At 41.4% G+C, this 23,483-nt stretch overlaps 1 protein-coding gene across 1 annotated transcript; it reads left to right on the forward strand.

The window, feature by feature from the left end:
• The first annotated feature begins 7,326 nt into the window (after positions 1-7,326).
• ECRG4 (ECRG4 augurin precursor) lies at positions 7,327-20,011 on the forward strand. The gene is made up of 5 exons (XM_083171165.1): positions 7,327-7,481; positions 16,093-16,205; positions 18,356-18,403; positions 18,932-19,089; positions 19,504-20,011. The coding sequence occupies exons 2-5, from the start codon at positions 16,124-16,126 to the stop codon at positions 19,663-19,665; spliced, it is 450 nt and encodes a 149-aa protein (XP_083027291.1). The 5' UTR covers positions 7,327-7,481; positions 16,093-16,123; the 3' UTR covers positions 19,666-20,011.
• Positions 20,012-23,483: the final 3,472 nt, after the last annotated feature.

The raw sequence follows: 23,483 nt of genomic DNA on the forward strand, positions 1-23,483 counted from the left end.
GTGGGAGATGCTGGACCAGGCAGCAGAGGTGACCTGCCACAGTACTGGCAATCACCAACATCTGACATGGCACACTATGCTCTACTACAATATAAAGAAGTTATTATTAGAATTTAGACTATTTCACAGTCTTATTGTCTGTGTGACTTATTTGATATTAGAGCTTCTCCTGGTTTTGTGATACATGGGGCCTTATTCTAGTTCACTCTTAGAGGCAAATTCCTTCTGAGCTGGACAAAACCATGTGCACTGATGTAACATGTGCAGAGATAATTAGCTTTGGGTGAGTTATTTTGTTTCTGTGCAGGGAAATACTGACTGCTTTATTTTATACTGCAAAATAGATCTCACTTTGAAGAAAAACCCCACCCAAATCTAATTCTCTCTGCACAAGTAACATCTGCCCCCCTGCAGTGCACATGGGGCCTTATTCTGCTTGGTGCGGTAATTTCTGAATTCTTTCGGAGGGCGCTTTTTAGCCGTCTGCGCATGTGTAGGCAACGATATGCGCATGTGCCACGCATGGTCTCCGTACTCGTTCTCACTAATACCGTACAGAAATGTCCACCGAATTGACTCGGGAAATATGGGCGTTTTTAGGCGTCATTCGGACTTACACAAGGGTGTGGTTTCAAAGTGGGAAAAACTGGGCGTAAATATGGGCGTACACGAGGGAGTGCACGAACTCTGGTAGGCGTGCATTCGGACAGCACACCGACTACAAACGAACCAACATGCATGAAATATGCAGTCTTCATAAGCAAGTTTCACTTTGCGGAGACCACTTGTTCATGCGCTAGGCATACGGTTCGCCCAATTAGTACGCCCGCACCTGAAGCACTGTCAGCTGAACACAATACAATCCACTCCTCTACTCATTACTCATTAATTACACTCTTTTCATTGCTTCAATTGGAAGCATTGCTGCCTAAAGGGACCATTACTTAAAGGGGTAACAATGATTGAATAGCACTTCACATGATGTAAGGGTTAATGTAAAGTGATAGTAATGTGTTTAAGTCTCAAATAGGATTTAATTGATTACAATTACAAACAATCCCTTTTTTATGAGGTAGCCTAATTGCATAAGTGTGTCATGTGACAGATTTATGAGTTCAGATAATAGTTGTGAGTTTTGCGTTTGTTCTTACAATGTCCGCACAGCGTGGCGTGCGGTCCGCTCCGAAAGAATTCGGAAAGTTCCGCACCAACCAGAATAACCTCCATGGTTTTGTCCAGCTAAGAAGGAATTTGCCTCTAAGAGTGAACTAGAATAAGGCCCCATGGCTCCTAAGCAACCAAACTTGTAGCTATTATTTTTAAGATTGCAACTGGTTATGAAAGTCTAACAGCGATCTGCCAAACATCTGACATAGTTTTATGACAAATAACATCATCTCAGTCTCTAAGGATCATTTTGTCTTTGACCTCCCATGTCAGATTTTAAACATTCCTTAGATTGTTAGCTTCCCAATAAATTTACTCTTGTTTAAACTGGTTCTTCCATCTTGAAGTTGTGTTAACATTACTGGGAAGTTAGGAAAGACAGTTTATGAGCTAATAATATTTAATCAGTTACATTACATGACATCATTGTATGCTTTGTATAGGCAATTAGGCTTTGATAACTGAAGAAATCAGTGTACTAAAATTAAAATGTAACCTTAGTGGGTGATTTAAACAATGTAAAACTGGCCGATGGCTGCCTATCTAGCCTACATACACACTGAATTATATTGTTAACCATAGTGCCGGACATGCTGCCGCTACCGCGGAGTCGGGATTGAGCTGCATGTATACTGTAGATGGCAGCACAGGGAAGTTGGGAGAGAGGATAAAGAGTGCTCATCGTTAACAATCTTTTGTGCACACACTAGACAATATGCACAATATATTGGTAACAATATAGTTATTTTGCATACTGCTAACGATGAATCGTCTAGTGTGTATGCTCTTTAGTTTTATACCACCAGTAAATCTGGTTGCATTGTATAATCAGGGAGATGAATAATAACACATGGGATAAGCGTTATAGGTTTCGATTATGCCACAATTTTGCCATGGGAATTTCTTTTTAAAGGCAACACCAACTGGAATCTGGCTTTAAATCCATTCATAAAAATGTTGAAAAATCTGCACTATTGCAAAGTCAAACCCTGTTATATTTTAAGAAAGAAAGGAGATGACTTCGTTTTTTTTTCTTCTTTATTACCGGTACTTTACTTACTGTAGCCTTCTTTCTTTCTTTCTTTGACAGCATTATTTTGTCTTTATTATCTATATTTATAATAAAGTTGCGGTTTTTGTTTGCCTGTTCTTTCAAAGAAAACAAAGATTACATTTGGATAAGTTTCGATCACGTTTTGAAGGTTGTATAGCTAAGTGACGAAAGAACAAAAAGAATCATGGCTTTAACTCCTTGAAGTCTGGGAAAAAAGTACAAAAATTATTACTACTGTACATTTTAAAACAAAATATGGTACTTATATGTTAGTTGGGCGCCCACTAAGCTTTAGTTTTCCGCTACGCTCGCCACGCTTTGGGCACGGTGGCTCGCTGCGCTCAGCACAGTATATAAAATCAACTCCATGCAGACATGGATAGTGGGGTATGAGTGTAGTAACTATAGTGGGCGCCCAACTAACATATACAGTAAGTACCCAAAATATCCAATTCTTTGTGAACATATCAACCCTAAAACTTTTTTTGAAATCGTTAAAAAACCTTACTAGCCCGCCTAATCAAGCTAATGGTCAGCTATATGGCTTCAGTCAAAGTCTAAGATATTCTATAAATGTGGCAGCAATCACATGCAAATGCATAGAACATAAAATAAGAGATTCAGAAACTGCAACTCAACAATTGTTATCTATGGGTGATCTAAAGAGAAGACATCCCGATTCATCACTGTGAGGTGCTCCCGAAAAATTAAGACCATTACTATTATTAATGAATGTCCCATGGGTGTCAATAGAATGGACATAATAGGAATGTCTCAAAAACATGTCATCAAGTGGTTTTACAAAATGGCTGCCAATCAAAGCAGTATGTGGATCCATTATGGGCGTCCTGTCAACCCTGAAATTAGCCTATATATATACAGTATATATATATATATTCCATGCTGAGTTTGAATTGGGAACACATCTCCAAACTGAGAGGTACTATTGGGCTCACATAGAGATTCTCTGGTGAGAACACCTTAATAGATAGGATTCCTAAATTTTTATGAAAAGTGAATGAACCATTGTTTGTACACAATATTGTCTGAAGAGGGGTAGGAGTTTCCAGGCCTATTTAACTTTTTGTATTCCATCCATATTGAATATGGCCTTATTATGATAAAAGGAATACACTACTGGGTTTAAAAAAAAGTCAATTGGAAGGGACCCCAATTTGCTGGACCCTTACATCTTTCATTTTCATTTTATATGGTCTGGTCATCTAGATTTCTGATTGTACCAGAATCTCCTCCATCTTTTAGTACCTGATTTCTGATTATACCAGAATCCCCCCATGTTTTCCAAGATTTTTGGTTGAACTTACCAAGATAATATAGCAAACCCCTGATGAAGCCTTGGTATAGATGAAGTTGGGTGATGCAATTTATGTATCTTCATGCTCTGCTGCAGATACCTTCAGTTGTTTGTGGGTCTTTTTGCCTTTAATATTGTCTTCAGCAAGTGAAATATATGCACGATTCGCTTGAGATCAGGTGACTAACTTGGCAATTGTAGAATATTCCATTCCTTTGCCTTAAAAAAATCCTGGGTTGCTTTTACTGTATGTATTATGTTCAGCATGTTATGTTCATCTGTACTGAGAAGCACTGTCAAATCAACTTTTTTAGACTTCGGCTGAACCTAAGAAGACCGTATACTGTATATCTTTATACACTTCAGGATTCATGGCATACTTGGATAATATCCCTTTCTCCTGGAGAGTGTTCTTCACTTTGGTAGAAGCTTGCAGTTTTTTTCTACAATGGAAAGATCATCAACCACTGTTGTCTTCTGTGGATGTCCAGGTCTTTTTGTCTTACCGATTCTTTTTTTTTCCAGAATGTACCAAAACTGATGATTTGGCCACTCTTAAGGTTCCCGCTATCTCTCGGATGGATTTGTTTGTTTTTACACCCTAAGGGTGGCCTGTTTCACATGAATTGAGTGTTTCTTTAAACCCCGTGATGTGTGGTCACAGTAACCGCTTCTAAATGTAAAGGCCACACTTAGAAACAACTACAGTCCTTTTGCCTACTTAATTAATGAATAAATAACAAAGATATAGCCCAAATCTCCAATGAAACAACTTTTGAGACAATGCCCAATTACTTTTGGTCCATTGAAAAAGAGGGGAGTACCTATAAAACAGTTTTCATTCCTAAACCCTTCCTCCAATTTGGATGAGAATACTATTAAAGCTGATAATCTGAACTTTAAAACCATTTTCATTATATAACTAACTTAAATATATTATAAATAATTAATATATTAAATAATATAACTCAAAGTTGAAATGACAAAAATTGTGTCCAGTGTTTATTTGGACCTAACTCATTCTTGCTTACTCTCCCAGAATGGTTTGGAGGCTCATAAAAATTGTGTGGTGTTCACAGCCCCATGGAAAACTGGGCAGCGGTCCAGGCCGGGAGGCTCAAAGAAATGGCTCCTGGCCTCTGTAGGCAAGCCTCCTGCATCCCCATCCAGCCGCTCAAACCCCACACCAGCTGCTCCCACCCCCCTGCCGCTGCCCATTTACAGAGCACACATGGGTGCCAAAATGCATCATCATAGCCCCGCCCCTCTATACAATGCTTGTTCTCTCGTCACTGTACAGTGGGGGTCAAAGTCACAATGATGCCATCATGCCATCTTGCCGTCGTCCCCCGCACAGCCCACCTTTGCAGCTGCCATGCCCCCTATGCAGGGCCGGTGCCACCACTAGGCAGGTTTAGGCATTTGCCTAGGGCGCCGGCCACTAGCAGCAGCAGCTGCAGCCGGCCAGTAGCAGCAGCAGGAAGGAAGCTACCGCAGAGGAGAGCCGGAGGAAGGAACTGAAAGCTGCCTGCAGCGATCAACAAGCGGTGAGTGATTTCCAAAATCCCCCTTCTCTCCCTCCACTGGAGCCGGCCCATAAACTTGCTGTAAACTTGCAGTCACAGTCCCCATCCAGCAGCAATGTTCGGCGGCATGCGGGGACCACCCCCGCCAGCTAAGTCAGCCGCAATCCGCTCCCCCCCCCCCCTGTGTGCTGGACTGACACCAGCCGGCACACACAGCAATCTCCGGCGGGTGGAGGAGCTGCCCCCCTCCAAGCCACCCGCCCACCCAGCAATCCGCTGCCCTGGCTCCAGGCTCCAGTCAGTGCCCCCTGGCTGCTGAGCCTGGCTTGTACAGTACACACAATTTATAATAACCCAGTCACTGTGTGATATCGTTACACTGATATATATATATATATATATATATATATATATATATATAGAGAGAGAGCCTATACTAACCTTATATTTATAGACTGTTATTTTTAATTACACAAAAGGGTGTAAGAATCAGGACAATCCCCATAGCCTATATGATATAGGCTATGGGGATTGTCCTGATTCTTACACACTTTTGTGTAATTAGAAATAGCAGCCTATAAATATAAGGTTAATCACACAGAGCATACCAGTTTGCTCAGTGGAAGGGGAAGTGCTGTGGTGCAAGTTTTTTTTTCTTTTGTGGGGGGGGGGGGGGGGGGGGTGGTATCCTATAGGTTTGCCTAGGGCTTCTAGATGCCTTGCACCGGCCCTGCCCCTATGTGTGTCACACTTAAGGGGTTTTGTGGGACTGGCAGGAGAGGAGGAGCTGAGGACATGATGGTGGGTTTGTGATGGAAGCTTGGTAGCTTGGTGCTTTCTCATGTACAAGAATACTGGATGAAACGGAGGAGAGTTGGATAATGTTTAGAAGGTTTAATGAAAAACTCTTGCAGTACAGTTCACATGACAATGAAATGCGAAACAAGCATACATATACAAATAATTGATAATGGTGGAGGGTACTGGAGATGAAGTGGAGCTGGATTAATGTAGAATATTAAACTGAAGATAAAATCTGTATAGAATAACATGAAGACTTGAAGATTGTGGTAGGAATACAATGATAAGAATACTGGAGGGTTGGGATAAAGAAATACTGTAAAGACTTGCGATGATGATTTGTAGAATGATATTGAACACTGTGCAACTGTGATTAGAGGCTGGGATTGAAGAATACTGCAGAAACTGGGTAACGGTGACATGGAGATGATGTTGAAGAACAGACAGGAACAGCAGCAGGACAGAAACAGCAGCAGATTAGGCAAGGGTAACTGTAGGAGCGCAACACCAGAGAACGTTACTCCAGAAGGTAACTAGAAGCACTGGCAGGGAGTCATAGGCCGCACCCCCTTTTTGAAGGGCAGAATGCACAGGACTGGCTGGAAGAATCCCTGAAGAGGGATTGGAGACACCTACAGATGGAGCATCTCTCATTCAGTGCCAGGGATCGCTCCATTTAACTGGGACGCATGAGCGTCTCGCACGCACGTGCGTCCCAGTTTTTCGGCAACGTGGGATGGAAACCCTGGGGCAGGGTTAGGAGGGGGGTGCAGGGGCTGCAGGCATCGATGACAGAGCAGCATTAAAGTGGCGGAGGGCTCTGTCGGAAGGGGACACGTCTCGTGCATGCGCGTCCCCTTCCGACGGCTGGCAGGGGATGGCGGTTGGCGATACCAGGTGGCCAATGGGGTGTGCGCCGTGGCCCATGCCGGAGGAAGTCTCCATGTGCTCACAATGTGTAGATCGGTCTGCTCTCTTCAGGGAAGGGGACGGTCAGCAAAGTCAGCAAGCATGACCTAATTGTATTAGCTTGATGTCTACGCACAACATTATGATGGAATGCATGCTACTCTAGAAATGTTTTTTTTTATTATTCATTTACAATTCATTTCAATATTGTAAGCTTGCAAGCAGTCCCCTCCTACCTCTATGTGGGTTTCTTACTACCCAGTTTGTTTAGTCACTGTGTCCATTTGTAAAGCGCAACGTAATATGCTGCACTATATAAGAAAATAAATAAATAAATATAGACTGAATTTCTAAAACAAATGGTGTGAAGATTTGCATAGAGATATAAACGTTTTCCACACATCTGCTAGTAATCCCAGGTTAGGATGTGGCATTTGTGATTATACAGAAACCTGATTCCTCATGCTTTCAGAGTCCAAAGCCAAACTTTTTTTTTTTAGAGAGGGTCTGGTATTCATAACTTATGTTTTTTTCTTTTTTCATGAAAGTGCCTTTCATATGAGTTCACCTCCTGTCCAGCTAGACATCATTGCAAGACGTTAGAACACTACCTACAGAAACGGGGTATATAAGGAATACTTTGTGCTGCAGAGGAATACAAGACACCATTGTATACTGACAAGCGCTTGGAAAGGACATCATTTCGGAGGTAAAGTAATAAAAAGTTTGCGATTTTTTTTCAGGAGTCAGAAACACATTAAGAAAACAAACACATGCTCATTCCAAGCTCACATATGAATAGAGTTTTACATATTACATGTTAGTGATCTATTGATCAAACAGAGTATGTTAAACCCATAAAGTGGGATTTACTACAGGGCGTAGCAAAAAGTTACTTTCGAACAATTCTATGATTTATTGCGTTCAGCAGTTATACAGTAAGTTTGCAATTCTGACTGGAAAATGTTTATCTCCTTTCATACTATGGTACATACATGTTATTGTTCCAAACTCTAAATTATACATTTTAAGAAATAATACAGTAGATAACACATTTAAACCCAAATTAGTCATTTTAAAGATTTTGTACACATATGACCAAAGACTTGAAACTATTTATTTTCACTGCATATTTTCAACATATATCTTGTTTTAGACTATATACCATAGACAATATCTATACGATGGTCATCACCTATTCTCCTTTGCATATTCTGATCTTGTCTAGCATAATGACATTTCAAATTTGTATCTGATTTTCCTTATTTATATTGTGCTAAAATTAAGACTACATAATTACCTGTTTTGTATATATATTTGTGTTTATTCTTTTAAATGCTTTGGAATGATTACACATTTAGGGGATGAGTCAGGCTGGCTTGGAAAGTGTAAATTGAGCGGACACCCGCCTCCTGCGGCACAAGGGCATGCAAATGGATGTGTTTGCTAACATAGCCATTCAGATGTAGCTGTCTGCAGAAAAGAATCAGTCTGAGCTGACTTTTATCTGGGCCGGAGATGGCCGAAGAGGGGGCGGGCGTTGACACCTTGTTATGTCAACCGCCCGCCCTATGCAGGCTTTGGCATGACTGCATTCACATGGGGACACCCAGCTCCAGCCCCCTGCCCACACCGCTGTGTGTGAACACCTAAGTGACTGAGGTAGTCGCTGAAGGTGTTCCCACTGTGGCCCTGCAAATGCGCATATTTGCCAATACGCATGTGCAGAGCCGCACCAACCTGAATCAGGCCCTTAGTGCAGAAATAGTATATTTGTAAGATTAATAACAAATCATGTTGTAAATTTAAATAGTGTCTAATTGTTCTGTAATTTAATGTCTTGAATACATTTTGAACACTTTTTGAATTTAATTTTTAATTATCCATATTTAGATATTGGGGATTCTCTGGTTTGTTTAATGGGCTCTACTTAATGATTCTGTGTAATATTGATCTACCAACGCTACTTTTACAGTATTACATTAAGTTTACAGTACATTTTACACAACAGTTAGGAAGGACCACGTACTGCTGTTCTTAACTGCATGGGCCTGTCCTCTGCCTGGGAAAGTCCTAGGGCCAGATGTACTAAGCTTGAAAAGTGATAAAATGCAGAGTGATAAACAACCAGCCAATCAGCTTCTACCTGTCATTTTTCAAACACAGTCTGTGACATGGCAGGTAGGCGCTGATTGGCTGGTTGTTTATCACTCTCCATTTTATCACTTTTCAAGCTTAGTACATCTGGCCCCTAGTGACATCACTGCAGTGACATCAAAGGATCTCCTTTCCAGATCAGAAAGTAGTGTATAGAGGTAACTAATGCTGTCAGCTGTGATTTAACTGATAGAAGCCAAATGAAAAATGACAAAGCTACGTTCTATACATTTTCATGTTAAATGACACTACTGTATGTGGGCTTCTTTAAAAATGCAGTGCAGGGTTATGTCACCATTCCAACATTTTGAATCAGCAGACAGTTTGTAAGTGGTTAATTCTTTTCTAAAGCCCTGAGCAATATTCATTTATAAACAAACAATTGTGTCGATGACGCCTTACTACATCTGACTAAACTGAATCCTAAGCAACATAGGCCATTGCTATTATTCAGTAGATAAAGCTTTGTGTTGCTAATTTGTTAATATTAAATTAACTCCACTGAAAAGCCACATTCCTTACTGCCATTTGTTTGCAATTTGGAATGCATTTTTGGGACAATGTATCAGACTCAGGAAAGAGTCCATCTGGGCAAACTTAATTCTTAATGGTAGAGTAATTGCTTATTGCTTATTGTTGACGGATTAATCTCCAATTCTAATAGCCAGTTGTAGCCATCTAGAGATAGACATTAGCTTGTGCTCAGGAAATGTAAGCATTTGGAGCTTGGTAAGGGCTTTAAAGCAGTAGGCATAGATAACTAATGGGGCTGCTTAGCAATGGGCCTGATTTAGGTTCAGACTAAAAGAACATTGCTGCTGTCTACTTGGAAGCAGCGGTGATGCCAACATACCTCCCAACTTCTGTGTTGGGGAAATAGAGACACGCCGCGCGAGCGCCCGAAAAGGGGGCGGGCGTATGCAAATGAGGGTGCAGCTTATGCTAATTAGCCGCAACCTCATTTTCATATGAGAATAGACGCTGTGCGCATGCGCACAGCGTCTATTCTATTAGATTGGGGGGTCTCCCAACTGCCACCCCCCGCAGCGGGACAATGCCTGCCGCGGGTGGGACAGCGGGACAGGACCCGAAAATCGGGACTGTCCCGCTGTAATCGTGACAGTTGGGAGGTATGTGCCAACAAACTGTATGGTAATGCAGTGAGAGGCATCTGGTATAAGTAGAAACCTTCTGCATGCATGGCAGCCATCAGGAGGAAGGGGTCTGCGGCAACTCCAGTCCCAGGCAAAAAAAGGGGCCCCAGTACTGGAATCTATCAAGTTCACATTTCCCTTAAGCAATATAGAGGTTGAGTAGTGTGGCCAGGGCTGCAGACACAGGTCTCACCAGGCAAGCCGGGGGTTCGAGAAAGGGAAGGAAGGAGGTCCCTGCTTATTTTGTCAATCCCGTGCCCTACAAACTGATGGCAGCCTAGTCTGCAAGCATGTTAGCTGCATCTGACGTTGCATCATCACACCACCTGCAACACCATTGGCCGTCTGATTTATTCACATGGGTATGCAAACCAGCCACAGCAGCTCCATTGCTGAGGTGCTGAGCCCAGATAATGTGTGTTGGAAATGGAGACCATTATCAACACCTCCAAGCCCCCAAATGTCTGCAGGTCTCAATCAACCGACTTACTGCTTCCAACATCCCAAGACTTAAAAACATTGCGGTCATTCCCTTTACAGCGACCAGACCTGAATCGCTCCCAAGCTACTTGCTCTGTTTTACCATTTTGATAAGAGACACCAATACTAAAACATGTGGCATCCCTCCATTTTTGGAGAATTATCAGCATTTGTAGTATAATTAATAGTCCTATGTATATTGAGGTTAAGTGAACTTCCATAAAACGAATATAAAAACATACAAAAGAACACATTTTTTAACATATTTGTTATTTTTACCAGAGCTTTGGAAATTTATTTTTAATGTATTTAACAAATATTCAGCATAAATAAAGTATAACAAATGGTAAATGACAACAATAATTTGTCTTCTAAAAGCCTGTAGAAGTATTTCCCTATTGTGAATTTTGGGGGTAAATGTTACTTAAAAATAATTTATTCTATATATTCAGATACATTTATAAAAAGTCAATGATACACCCATGGGTTTCTGGATTTGTATTTATTTATTAAACAGTAAGTTCAAAGATTTGTTCTTTATAAAACGAATTTACTGTAAAATAAAATAATTATGAAAATAAATGGGATTGTCCACTAATGGGTACAGTTGAATTAGAAATATTAAAACACACTGACGACTTCATATAATGTACTGTACAATGTTAACTAATGTTTTCTGTCTTCACTTAATTAACAAATGTAGCAGCCACATGGACACAATAGTGAGAGTTCCCAGGCAACTTATGTGTTTAGGCAGGAATGCTTGCAAGAAGGTGTCATGTGTAGTCTGAATGGCATACACATGAAAATATGCAATGAAGATACTAAAACCTGAATGAACTTACTACATTTATTGATTGTGTTAAAAATATATTGCATTCTACAGGACTATGCAGGGGAAATCAAAGGGGAAGTAATTGAAGGTAAACTAAAGGCATAACTATTGGATATGGGATGTGCTAATCAGGACTGCCATCATAAATTGTGGGGCCCAGGACTGGCTCTAATGCCCTCCTTCCCCCCTGCCCTTATACATACACCCCAATACATCCATATAAATACATTGAAAAGGCCAGCTCCATATCAAATACAATAATAAAGCCAGACATGCATAATACATTACAGTTCCCCTTGTGTCACTACAGCCCCATCATGTGAACCCAATATCCCTTCATGTGTTCCTACAGCCAGTCCCATGTGGTGTCCTACCAGCCAGCCCATCGTAGTCAATCCAGCCAGTCCCATGTGTCCTACCAGCCAGCCCATTGTAGTTAATGTGCCCCTCCAGCCAGTCCCATGTCTCCTACCAGCCAGCCCATCACAGCCAATGTGCCCCCCCAGCCAGTCCCTACCTCCTGTGTACCTCCAGGAAGTTTTCCCTTATTTGTCTTTCCAGATAGCCCCCTATAGTGCCTCTCCTGCCAGCCCCAAACATGTGTCCCTCCAGGCAGAACCCTGGAATGTGTCAGTCCAGTCAGCTCCCTCATGTGTCCTTTGAGCAAGTCCCCACTTCATTCCAGGAAGTTTTCCCTTATTTGTATTATCAGCCAGCCCCTATAATTTGTTCCTAAAACCAGCCCCCAACATGTGTCCCTCCAGTCATCACCCCTAACATGCCACTCCAGTCATCCCCCCTAAAATGTCCCAATACTTCTAGAGGAACCTCTTGCAAATAGTTGTTACATTTATGCCTATTAAAAGTGCTCTAGTTTATCTTATGATCCATAGTAGTGCCTTGGTTCTCAATTTGTCACATTGTGGGGCTGCCAGTACACATTATGAAACACAACCCCCCCTTATTTAGATTACAAGTTAGTGATCCCAGTTCATATTACACCACATTACAGTGATGCTTCCAGTTCATATAATGCCTTCCAATTCATTTTATACCACATTACAGTGAGTAGGTCTAAGGGTGTACCTACTGTCATAATATTAGAGGAGCCATGGCAAAAGTTTTTAAGGGCCACTATGTACCATCCAATGGTGACAAATGTATATAACACATGTGACCGTGAAGGTGGGCCCCTCTCAGTTCTGGGCCTCATAGCAGCTGCAGTCACTGCAACTATATCTATTTACATATGTTTAGCAAGCCATAAAAATGTACATATGTTCCGTTTATGTAAGTCTTGTCTGCCTCATCTGTTTACTCCTGACTTTATCCACCTCCATTTTAGTTTCCTCTGTAGTTGAAAACATATCCACATATTCCCTTTCTTAATGTTCTCAAATACTTTAGTGTGTAAGTCCCTAACAACCACCGCATAGACACATTTTATAACTGCCTATCTTCTGCCCAACCTGAAAGCAAACTCTGCCATTTATTGCTGACCTTTTACCTTTACCCACAAGAAACCTTTCAATGATCCTGATGATATTAGTGGGACTATCCTACATAGCCCATTTGTACCTCATTTCTATCAATAGCAGAGACCTCATCACAACCCAAATAATTCTCAAGTTATAAGCGGTGCTCACCAAAATGTGTTTAGTCAAGTCAGCTGTATCCACTTGGCTTCCAGCCATGGTTAACCATGAAGTCCTCGGTTTCCATGTTGTGGTAACACACACCTGAAGTCTGCCCACTGAGGCCATAATTACCTGGAAGATAGAAAGCAATAAAAGATTACCGAATTGTGGAAGTGCTGGATACCCAATATTGAGTAGTAGTAGTAGCAGTAGTAGTACTGGTGGTCATCTTGGTAAGGGAGTGAAGCATTATCCCCATATTCTAACTTCTAACAAATACATCTTGCCCAGAGCCATGAATTAAATATTAACTTTTGCATTCTGTAATTTGTACCCACTATTAGTATTCAACTACAGTACAGTATTCACTGCTGAGTTATGATTATGCATATTGGATGCTGCAGCACTATGAGGTTGTAATGGATCATTTGTGGTGCCAACAGGAGAGTGGTGTGCAGCTGTCCCAGTGATGGGATGCACACTGCCCTGCCACTTTAGTGTAGAGTTACATTATATCTGGATTTCTTCATTAACAAAATGCTAACACTTAGGGGTATTCAATGTCAGGGGTACGGCAGCCGTGCCCCTGTCCCGTTCTCGCTTAGCTCGACGTGAGCTCGGCGGTCGGGATTCAATGTCCCGGCCGCTGAGTGGCGAGAAGTGGGCGTGGCCGTGAGCTGAGGACGGAAATAGACGAGCTCCGGCCGGGAGCTCGCCTATTTCCGGCTTTTCTCGGCAGAACGAGCCCGACAGCTTGTGATGTCGGGCTCGTTCTGCGCAAAAAACCCGTTCAATGCTGTCGGGGAAGACAGCATTGAATAGGGCCCCACAGCCATCTCCCCCGTCGGGAGATGGCTGCGGGAGGTCGACCATCATTGAATACCCCCCATGATCTTTAAACAGATTACTGGTAATGAATTTAAACTCTAATGTTGACCATTACACCATTTACCCAATTAATAGATAAGAATAACCAGTAGTCAACTTACTGGGAACATTATTAGGGATATTGCTACTGTTAAGATCAACAGTATTACTACCAATGGTCATATTACTTTGGGTGGCTGTATTATAGCATATATTACTCTTGCTGGATTATATAGCTTTAATTTGTTTGTATGCAGCAGCTACCGGCCTCCTATTAGTTAGTAAATGTTACAGTATTGCTGGCATCAGGTGCTGAAGATGACAGCAGGCCAGTCAAACACCTCTATCTGCCCTTTCTCCTTTACCAGCACATTATAGCATGGGCCATATGGTGACTTGGAGGAGCCACAGTACTACTGACAAGACCAAGTGATTACATTGTATGTGGCTTATTTAATACCATTTTTGCAAACATTGCAAATGCATTATTACAGAATTATTACTGGACTGAAATATTTTACAGACATTAACTTTTTACAGTGACTCCCAACCTATGACATAATTCAGTAATCTTTAAGAATTACATTTACATCTTATTGTTGTCATTTACAATTATGACATGTACATGTCATAATTGTATGCATTTGATGTTTTAAGGATTTTCCCCAGTTACTCCTAGGGATGGCCATTGGTGTAGTCGCCATCGATAGCGATACTGCAACCAGCCATCGATAGTCATAAACTATGTGATGGATAACCATTAATAGTTTTAGCTATCGATGGTTAGCCATTATCTTTGACGGAATGGCCCATGGGCAAATCAAAACATGGGGGTTGGGGCTTCAGTGCTGTCTGTGGTGGAGCTATGCTTAGTGTCCTGGCACCTTGGAAAAAAGAAAGAAACATTGGTTCCCCTGTACCATCGATTTAAGGAAACCATCTGGTTCTCCCACATCGATGGCAAAAGTATTCAACATCGGCCATAAACCATCAATGATTTAACATCATCGATGGTAGATGTCCATCCCTAGTTACTTCAGAACAAATATAAACCACCATTTGCATATTCAATAATTGTTATTAGGTTCAACTACAGTATCAATGAATTCTTGTAAACAAGCTTTCAATGAGGTGCAATTTAAGGGGCTAGTGGGTCAAATCTGTAGGAGAAAATAAAGGGCAGACATTTGGCAAGAGGGAAGACATGATACAAGGGACTTTAAATTCTAACATGGGAGTATATTGAAGATGGGATGTTGCCCATAGCACCCAATCAGAATCTACTTCTTATTTTATAGCACCTTCAAGAAGACAAAAGATAGAATCTGATTGGTTGCACATCCCATCTTCAATACTACTCTCATCTTAAATAAACCCCAAGGGGTCAGCAGATTTAAAAAGAAAACCGCAAAAAGTTGAATTTTGACTGACAAAGGGATAGATTAGATCACGATTGTTGAGACATCCACGAAAGAGGTGTGGACCCCCCCACCCAACACATTCAAATCAACATGTTAATTGACTAATGCAAAACATTTACCCTACGGTGTGTGGTGTACATGGATGCTAATGCAGCCGCAGTAGCCAATGAGCTTCCCAATGAGACACCCGCTGGCTGGGTCTTTAATTCCCTGCTTGCATACAAAGACTCATTAATGCAAAAAAATGGCACCCACGTTTGCTTTACCATTGCACAGTCTACTGCATATTTTGTGGAGTGAATAGAGCTGGGGTGACAACTGTCAGTGTTATCCTGCTATAGAGTGTGGCAGCAGTATGACTAGACCACTTCAAACCAAATCTGGCCACGGAAATATCCTAGACATGGACAAAATGTGGAACTAGGCAAATGCTTTGCAAATATTTAGAAAATTACGCTCATCTCTAGCCATAATGAAGTCTCAGTTTTCCATTTGATTTGCATAAACATTCAATATTACAGGCAGTGTGCATATAAATCACTGTACACAAGCCCAAGAAAAACATATTATGTGTTTCCATGTCATACACACATGCCGATTACTGCCTGCATTCATTAGGATGAACTGAAATAACCTTTCACAAAAGGGGTCACTGCTGAAAATGTTATTCAGTTCTGTGCCTCCCCTTCATCCCCACCTACTTAATGGCATTATACTGATATGGGAACTTATTGAGTTTTCTCATTGACTATTGCTCACACTATTGCAGGTAAGGAAGGTCAGGATTTCTCACAAACAAGATGGGACTTCTCACCTTCTTCCAGCAACGCTTTGGAGTCTCCTGTTTGTTCTTGATACTTGTTGTTGTACTTGGTTGCCCTGGTAAGTATTATACTGTAGCTGCCTATTACATAATATTATTTTGCTTTAAATATGACAATTTATTGTATACAAATATAACTAGAAAAGTGCACTTGAAATAATACTTTTCACTTTGTGATAAGTAAATAATGACATTTTCACAAAGTGGAACATAAATCTTGTTCTATTAGTTCTGTCTGTCAATTCTCCTTCGTACTGTATGTGCCCACACATTATACAACTTCCTGCAAAGAGTTGAGAAGCACCTCTACTGCAGTATGCTGGTGAAAATGGAGATGGCTTCATTACTAAGTGTTACATAATTATATACATTGTGAAACGATGTTCTAACCGCTTTCCCTGGTCATGTGTTAGTGGGCAGAAATAGATGCTAGTGTCAGCACTCATCAGTCACATATTGTAGAAAGAGCTGCACAATATGCTGAATGACTTATACCCAGACTGCAATGTATTATTCTTATTATTATACCAGTCTTATTGAAGACCACAAGCTTGTCGTACCATTGTGGCATGCAGTCATCAATATAATAATAAATGGCATTTATTGGTTGCTAACAGTTACTTGTGTAGAAGTTGTACCACTGAGGTATAGTGAGGACTGAAATAGCGGGAAAGGATATACAATGCATATCAGAGATAAAGAATGTCCACACAATGATGTTTGTTCTATAACAGACTTATTCAGCACCAAACTGAGGTGAGTAACAGACAGAAATGACAGAGTTCATTATCCATATAACCCTATAAGCACTGTGGGTATACTGTCAATTGTGGAACTATTTGGTTCCATAGCACCAACACATATCGATCACAACACGGTGTGGCTGTAGACCCCTGTTGTGGGTAACAAAGTAAATCAAGGATATGAGTAAAGAGATTTTCTTACCTAGAATTCTTATTCATCTGGCAAAATATGCCTCCAAAATATTTGGCAGGAGTCCCCAATGCCCTGCAAGGTGTAAAGCTGGCCATACACCTAAAGATTTATTGTGTTATGGAGCAAATAACAGTTGACCATTTCCTTCGAAATGCTGGAAAACTGACGAAAACTGTAATTTGGATACTAGCAGATTTTTGTTCCAACCAACCAGATTGGACAACAAATGTTTAGGTGTATTTCAAATAGATTTTTAGCACCCACGATGTGTTGCTCCAATCCCTAGGTATGAGCACCGCTGTCACACATCTATGTGCAGCAGCAGGGTCCGGGCAGAAGCAGCTGGGAAGCCGCGTGGGCAGTGGGGTCCCTGCGGAGCTGGGCATTAAGTCAGCAGGCCCGTGCCGCGGTTGGGAACTAAGTAGCTCTATTCACCGGGAAGCAATGCTGAATTTGAAAACACTGGATGGTTGCTGATTGGCTGAATCTCAGCCTATCAGCATCCGGCCAATTTTTTCAAATTCAGCAGCACTTCCTGTGCAATTTCGCTGGGTGGTGGCGTGGAAAACGCTGGTGAATTTGAAAACATTGGCCGGACGCGGTTTTCAACTTCAGCAGGGCTTCCTGAGCTGCCACCCGGCGAATAGTGATACTCAGTTCCCATCCGCCCCACGGACCCGCTGATATAATGCCCAGCATCGTAGGGACCCCGCTGCCTGCCCCACGCTGCAGGGAACCTGCTGCCCGGCCCACACCCCACGGACCACCCTGCCTGCCCCCCAGCACCGATAGCTCCCCAGGGATATACATGCAATAAATTGCATGCAATAATATTGCATGTATAATTAGGCACATCAAGTGCAGCCTTTCAAGGGCAAACTGGTCCGACTTGCCTTTAGAACAAGTCGGGAAAAGTGTATGAGGGCCTTAAGTTTTACTGTAGATTTTGCATCAATATAAAGTTGTATTTTTCACAATTTTAGGGGACATGAAGTACATATTTTTGAAATAGGAAGCTATCCTTATATCAGCAAGAGATACACCAGGGCTGGGCAACACCGGCCCTCCAGATGTTGATGAACTACACATCCCAGCATGCCTTGCATCAGTTTCAGCATGGCCACATAGCAAAACTAATGCAAAGCATCCTGGGATGTGTAGTTCATTAACATCTGGAGGGCCGGTGTTGCCCAGCCCTGAGATACACAGATGTTCTGTAACAAACCTTTATCTTTTGGACACAGGCTATACTGAATACATTTCATATTTCTAGATCTTTCAAGTGGGAACAAACTCCGAATGATGCTGCAGAAAAGAGAAGGTAATTTCCATGTCAAGACTGACTGTTTAATGGAACATTTATATTACCATTTCTTTTTGAGCTATAATTTTAGTGTTTCCCAACCATGGTCCTTAAACACATTAAGAGGGTTATTTACTAAAATGGGAGTTCTATTTCAGATGGGATGTTGCTATGGGCAACCAATCAGATTCAATTATCTTCAAGAAGATGCTAGACAGATTCTGATTGGTTGCTATGGGCAACATCTCATCTTAGTAAATAAATACCCAACAGTGCAGGTTTTAGGGATAGCCATACTTAAGCACAGATGACAATCAAAACAAGTATGAATTAAGCCACCTGTGGTCAAGTATGGCTATACTTAAAACCTGGACTGCGCTCAGATACCCAAGTACAGTATTATGTATTAAAGCTGGTATTTTCATCTGTTCAGATAGCATTAATTTAGCTAGTACAGTATATGGCAGATGAACACATTAAATGAAAGAAAAGTATGATTTTTGTTTCTGAGCTTACTTTTTATTATTCCATGATGACTGGATGTAGCTAAGGAACCTGCAAAACCCATTGTGGCTGTAGAAGGGAACAAAGCTAATGAATTTTTAAATACACTTAAGCGACCAAAGCGACAACTCTGGGACAGAAGTCGGCCTGAAGTGCAGCAGTGGTACCAACAATTCATCTACATGGGCTTCGATGAAGCTGTAAGTACTGTACTGTAATATTTTAAACAGTTAAGTTGCGCTGCATAATATTAGTACCAATTTGCTGTGCACAAAGAAACCGGACACACTGTTTAAATTTAAATATAATGATTTATATATGCAAAAAAATCACGTCCGTTTCACCGACCTAACCAGAACAAGGCCCATAGACCAGTATCACTACTTTTATCTAGAAATCATTAATAATTACACCACTTAGGAGATATATTTTTTCATCACATTACAGTAAATTGTGACTGAAACAAATTTGCACTTTTATGCCATTATGCACCTACAAATACTGTCCATGAGAAACAAATACAGGACTTTTCCAGCAAATGCATTGGGTTGGCAGATGACTACAAAAGCAAACAAGAATAACATTTCCCATACATGCTTTCATTGTTACCACAGAAATACGAAGATGATATGTCCTATTGGATGAATCAAGGGCGTGCTGGTACGGAGTACTATGGAGGTTTCCACCAGCACCACTATGACGAAGATGCACCTATAGGACCTCGTAATCCAAATACTTTCCGACATGGCGCCAGTGTGAACTATGACGACTATTAGCTTCTGGAACATACAACTGCCCCAAAACTGAAAAGTATTAACCAGATCATGTTTAAGAAGTCGCATGCCAGTAGACAACTGCTGGGTGTTTACCAACTTAAGAAAAAAAAAAAAAACATGGTCCACTATCTTATTCGTGTATACGGTTATTATAGTGGATATGTTATATAAGTGATTTGCCAGTGGTCACATTTAGCAGCGCTAAATACAGACTACACAATTAGAACCTAGTCAGAAGAAAGCACTCATTTTTTTGGACTTAATAAAGAGAACTATGCTTTCCAGATTTGATGTGTTCTCTCCTGGTAATAATAAAGGATAAGTAAGACTGTTTTCGAATACAAGCAGAGAGCATTATATATAAATATATTATCTGTAACACCATATAAATGTGTAACATAGTTTTAGTATTCTGCAAAAAAATTATATATATATATATATATATATAAGCACATGAATAAAAGCACATGTATAAAAAAAACATGCCCCTTCACAGAAAAAAAAGTCCTGATTTTTTGACACCAAAATAAAAAAAAAAAACCTTTTAGTTTAAAAGTTCACATTCCAGCTCTCCATGAAAAGATGGAGAATTGCTACACGGAGAGAATAGGGTTGCTCGCTTTTGGAAAGCAAAATGCTCCGTCCAAGGCGAAAAAAGCACAAATTCGCCATAAAACAGGACGAATTTTTCTCATTGAATACTGCCCATAGAATCCTTCTATTAGGGGCATCGCCTATATAAGTGGGGCACAGTGGACAAGTGGCGTCCTGCAAGGGCTCATAGAAAGAAAAAAAATACATAAAAATCCCAGACTTCTATTTTTTTGGGAACAATTACTAGAGAATATGTATGTTCTACAAGAAATGGAAACATGAAGTTCTTTCCAAGCTGAGATAATATGCTGCAAGTCATAATTTCACAAATAATGTTCTGATGGAGCCCCTTCCTTCATTCATTAAATAGTGAGATAAGGTAATTACTATGAAACTAAACTGAAACTTTGTCCCAAGGCTTTACCATCATCCCAGTCCTAAGATATTTGGCTTTGCATAAATGCCTACAGATATGAAAATCACTCTGTCATGATTTAAACAGCTTGCCATTTCTAAAAAGGAAGAGAGTATAACATGAAAATATTTGTGTTCTTGAACGAAAGGCATACAGGGGTGATAACAGACCAATTTTTATAGTGGTCAAGCAACCAGAAAATTCTAACTTGGACCACTTGAGATGGATTGAGCCTAAAAAGCTATTTCTCTGAAAAAAAAAAAAAAAAAAAAAAAAAACACCAATCCCCCATATCTTAATAGTGTAACACCTGTAAGTAAATTAAAGGTTTTTATTAGGCAATGAAAAAAAAAATACTTTCATGTTGAAAATGAGGGGGGGGGGGGGTTATTCAATTTCCCGCAGCCATCTCACGACGGGGGAGATGGCGGCGTGGCCCTATTCAATGCTGTCTTCCCCGACAGCATTGATTGGCTTCCCTAAAAAAAAAAATGCCCCGCATGTTTACTTACATGGGCATGGTGATGTTGCCGGGAGGGTGGGCGTGAAGCTGGGAGGGGTCGCCGGGAGCAGGGTGGGTAGGCGGGGTCTCTGGGAGCCAGCCAGCCTGTTGTCTAGGACAGGACCAGGCAGGAAGCTGGGTGGGGGAGAGAGTTCTCCGTGAGCCGGGAGGGTAGGTGCGGTCTCCGGGAGCCAGCATGCAGGACACTTCTTAGGCTGTCTGTGCAGGGTGACCTATGACCTTGTCACGCTGCTCAGGGCCGCACTGCCGGGTACAGGGGAAGTCGGGCAGCGTCTGCCGGTTGCAGTTCGCCTCTTCCTGGCCGCAGCTCGCGGCCACGCCCCCTTCTCGTCCCACAGCAGGCGGGATATTGAATACCGCATGCTTTTTCTCGGTCGAGCAGACCAAGAATGGTACAGGGTCATGGCTGTGAGGCAACCTCGACAGCCATGACTCCAGATTGAATACCCACTTAGTGTACTGGTACAAAACTAAGCTTCCACAACATGTAAGACTATGGTGGTATTTAATCTGTACCAAATTTTCCCATAGTTGGAAAATCTGCACTATGAAGATTTTGGGTCAAATTTACATTTGACCTATTCAATCAAAGGGACAATTTTCGACTGTCGAATAAATCGTCACGGTCAGAAAACCCTTGGATCAGGGAATTACTCGCCAATCCACGTGTTTTAGTCAAAAAGCATCAGTTTTCGACTATTTTCTGCCAATGCAGGTTAGATTTTAAACAAAGTTGAACGCGCATCGGCAGTAAAGCTATCCGAAAATTACATAAATGAATAGGTATAGCCGAAAAATCTGGACAACATTGAGTACCCCCTGAATCATTCTGAATCCTGTGAAAAGTATTAAGCTTCTTCATTTAGACTACAGGTTGGTCACGCAATATAATTTTGAGTTGCCACCAACAATAAAAATAGGTACTTGTTTCCTAGCACGGCGCCCATCGCATCGCATACCATAAGGCATACGATGGCATGCGATGTTACGCGATGGCAGCCGATGTTATACAATTTTAAATTGTATACCATCGCATTGTATGCCATATACAATGGTATACGATTTAAAATTGCATAAGCACCCTGTGAGAAAAAATGAGCGCTAATTGAGATTAAAAAAGGTTTTTTTTAGAAGCAGTAGAAAAGAGAAAAAGGATAGATCTTGAAAAAGTGCGCTTGGCGCATGAAATGCGTTGATCCCTGCTGCCCGTGGAGGAGAGAAGATCCTGCCGCTTTCACCCCGCTACCCAGTCCGGCGAAGAATTCCATCAAGCAACGCCGAAACACGCTGACACGCTGCAGCAACGGAGCGGAGACAGACGCGGCTTCTACAAACACCGCCGCCCGCTCCACACACGCTGTAAGCTACACGCAGTCTGGATAGAGGTAGGGACAGCAACAGGGCTCCCCACGGACTTCAACACAAACACTCCTACAAAGGAGCGTAAACATTGCTTTCATTAACCCTTTCTTTTACAGGTGCTTTTTTGCCTTTTATCTTCTTCATCCTTTTTCTCTTTTCTACTGCTTCTAAAAAAAAAAAAACCTTCTTTTTTAATCTCAATTAGCGCTCATTTTTTCTCACAAATGTGTCGCCCTTAATTTGGTTGACCCATACTCGTTTTGCAAGTAAAGAAGTTACACTTTGTAAGCAAATCACTACACTTTCATATTCTAAAATCAATATTGTATCTAGGTCCTACTCATATGGTGCCAGATGCACTAAACTTCAGAGAGGGAGAGGGATAAACAAACAACCAATCAACTCCTGCCTGACATTTTTCAAACAAAGACTGTGACATGGGGTAGGAGCTGATTGGCTGGCTGTTTATCACTCTCAATTTATCACATTTGAAGCTTTGTGCTCTGGTCGGGAAGAGGATGTGTTCATGCAAAAAACCTACAAACTGCGACTGTTCAAGTACCGATCAAAGGTGGGTAAAGAATTCACTGCACTTGTTTTTTTTTTTTCTGTGCAAAAATTATTTAATGAGATGTTTGCCCAATGGTGATTTTCTGTCTATCCAATTATACCAGGATACCAGGAGTGAAGTATTCAATATGCCGCCGCTATTCCGACAGGGGAAAGAGTGGCGGCTCCTTAATCAATGCTGTCTTTAGCGACAACATTGAAGCGGGATCACTGCAGAACGGGCCTGACTTTAGAAGCGGTTGGGCCTGTTCTGCCGATAATGTCGCGATCCTGGCCGCAGATTGACAATCCATGGCCGTTTTTGTGGCCACGCCCCATTTGTACCGAGCTGACCGCAAACGGGCCAGGATCACG

This window comes from Crinia signifera, chromosome 2 (assembly GCF_055691185.1).
Source record: "Crinia signifera chromosome 2, ASM5569118v1, whole genome shotgun sequence".
NCBI classification, from domain to species: domain Eukaryota; kingdom Metazoa; phylum Chordata; class Amphibia; order Anura; family Myobatrachidae; genus Crinia; species Crinia signifera.

Excerpts from the sequence above, each read along its gene's own strand:
- ECRG4 (XM_083171165.1), top strand. The coding sequence starts at position 16,124 with ATGGGACTTCTCACCTTCTTCCAGCAACGCTTTGGAGTCTCCTGTTTG. Across the intron at positions 18,404-18,931 it reads GATGCTGCAGAAAAGAGAAG|CTAAGGAACCTGCAAAACCC; the intron begins GTAATTTCCATG and ends GACTGGATGTAG. Across the intron at positions 19,090-19,503 it reads ACATGGGCTTCGATGAAGCT|AAATACGAAGATGATATGTC; the intron begins GTAAGTACTGTA and ends TTGTTACCACAG.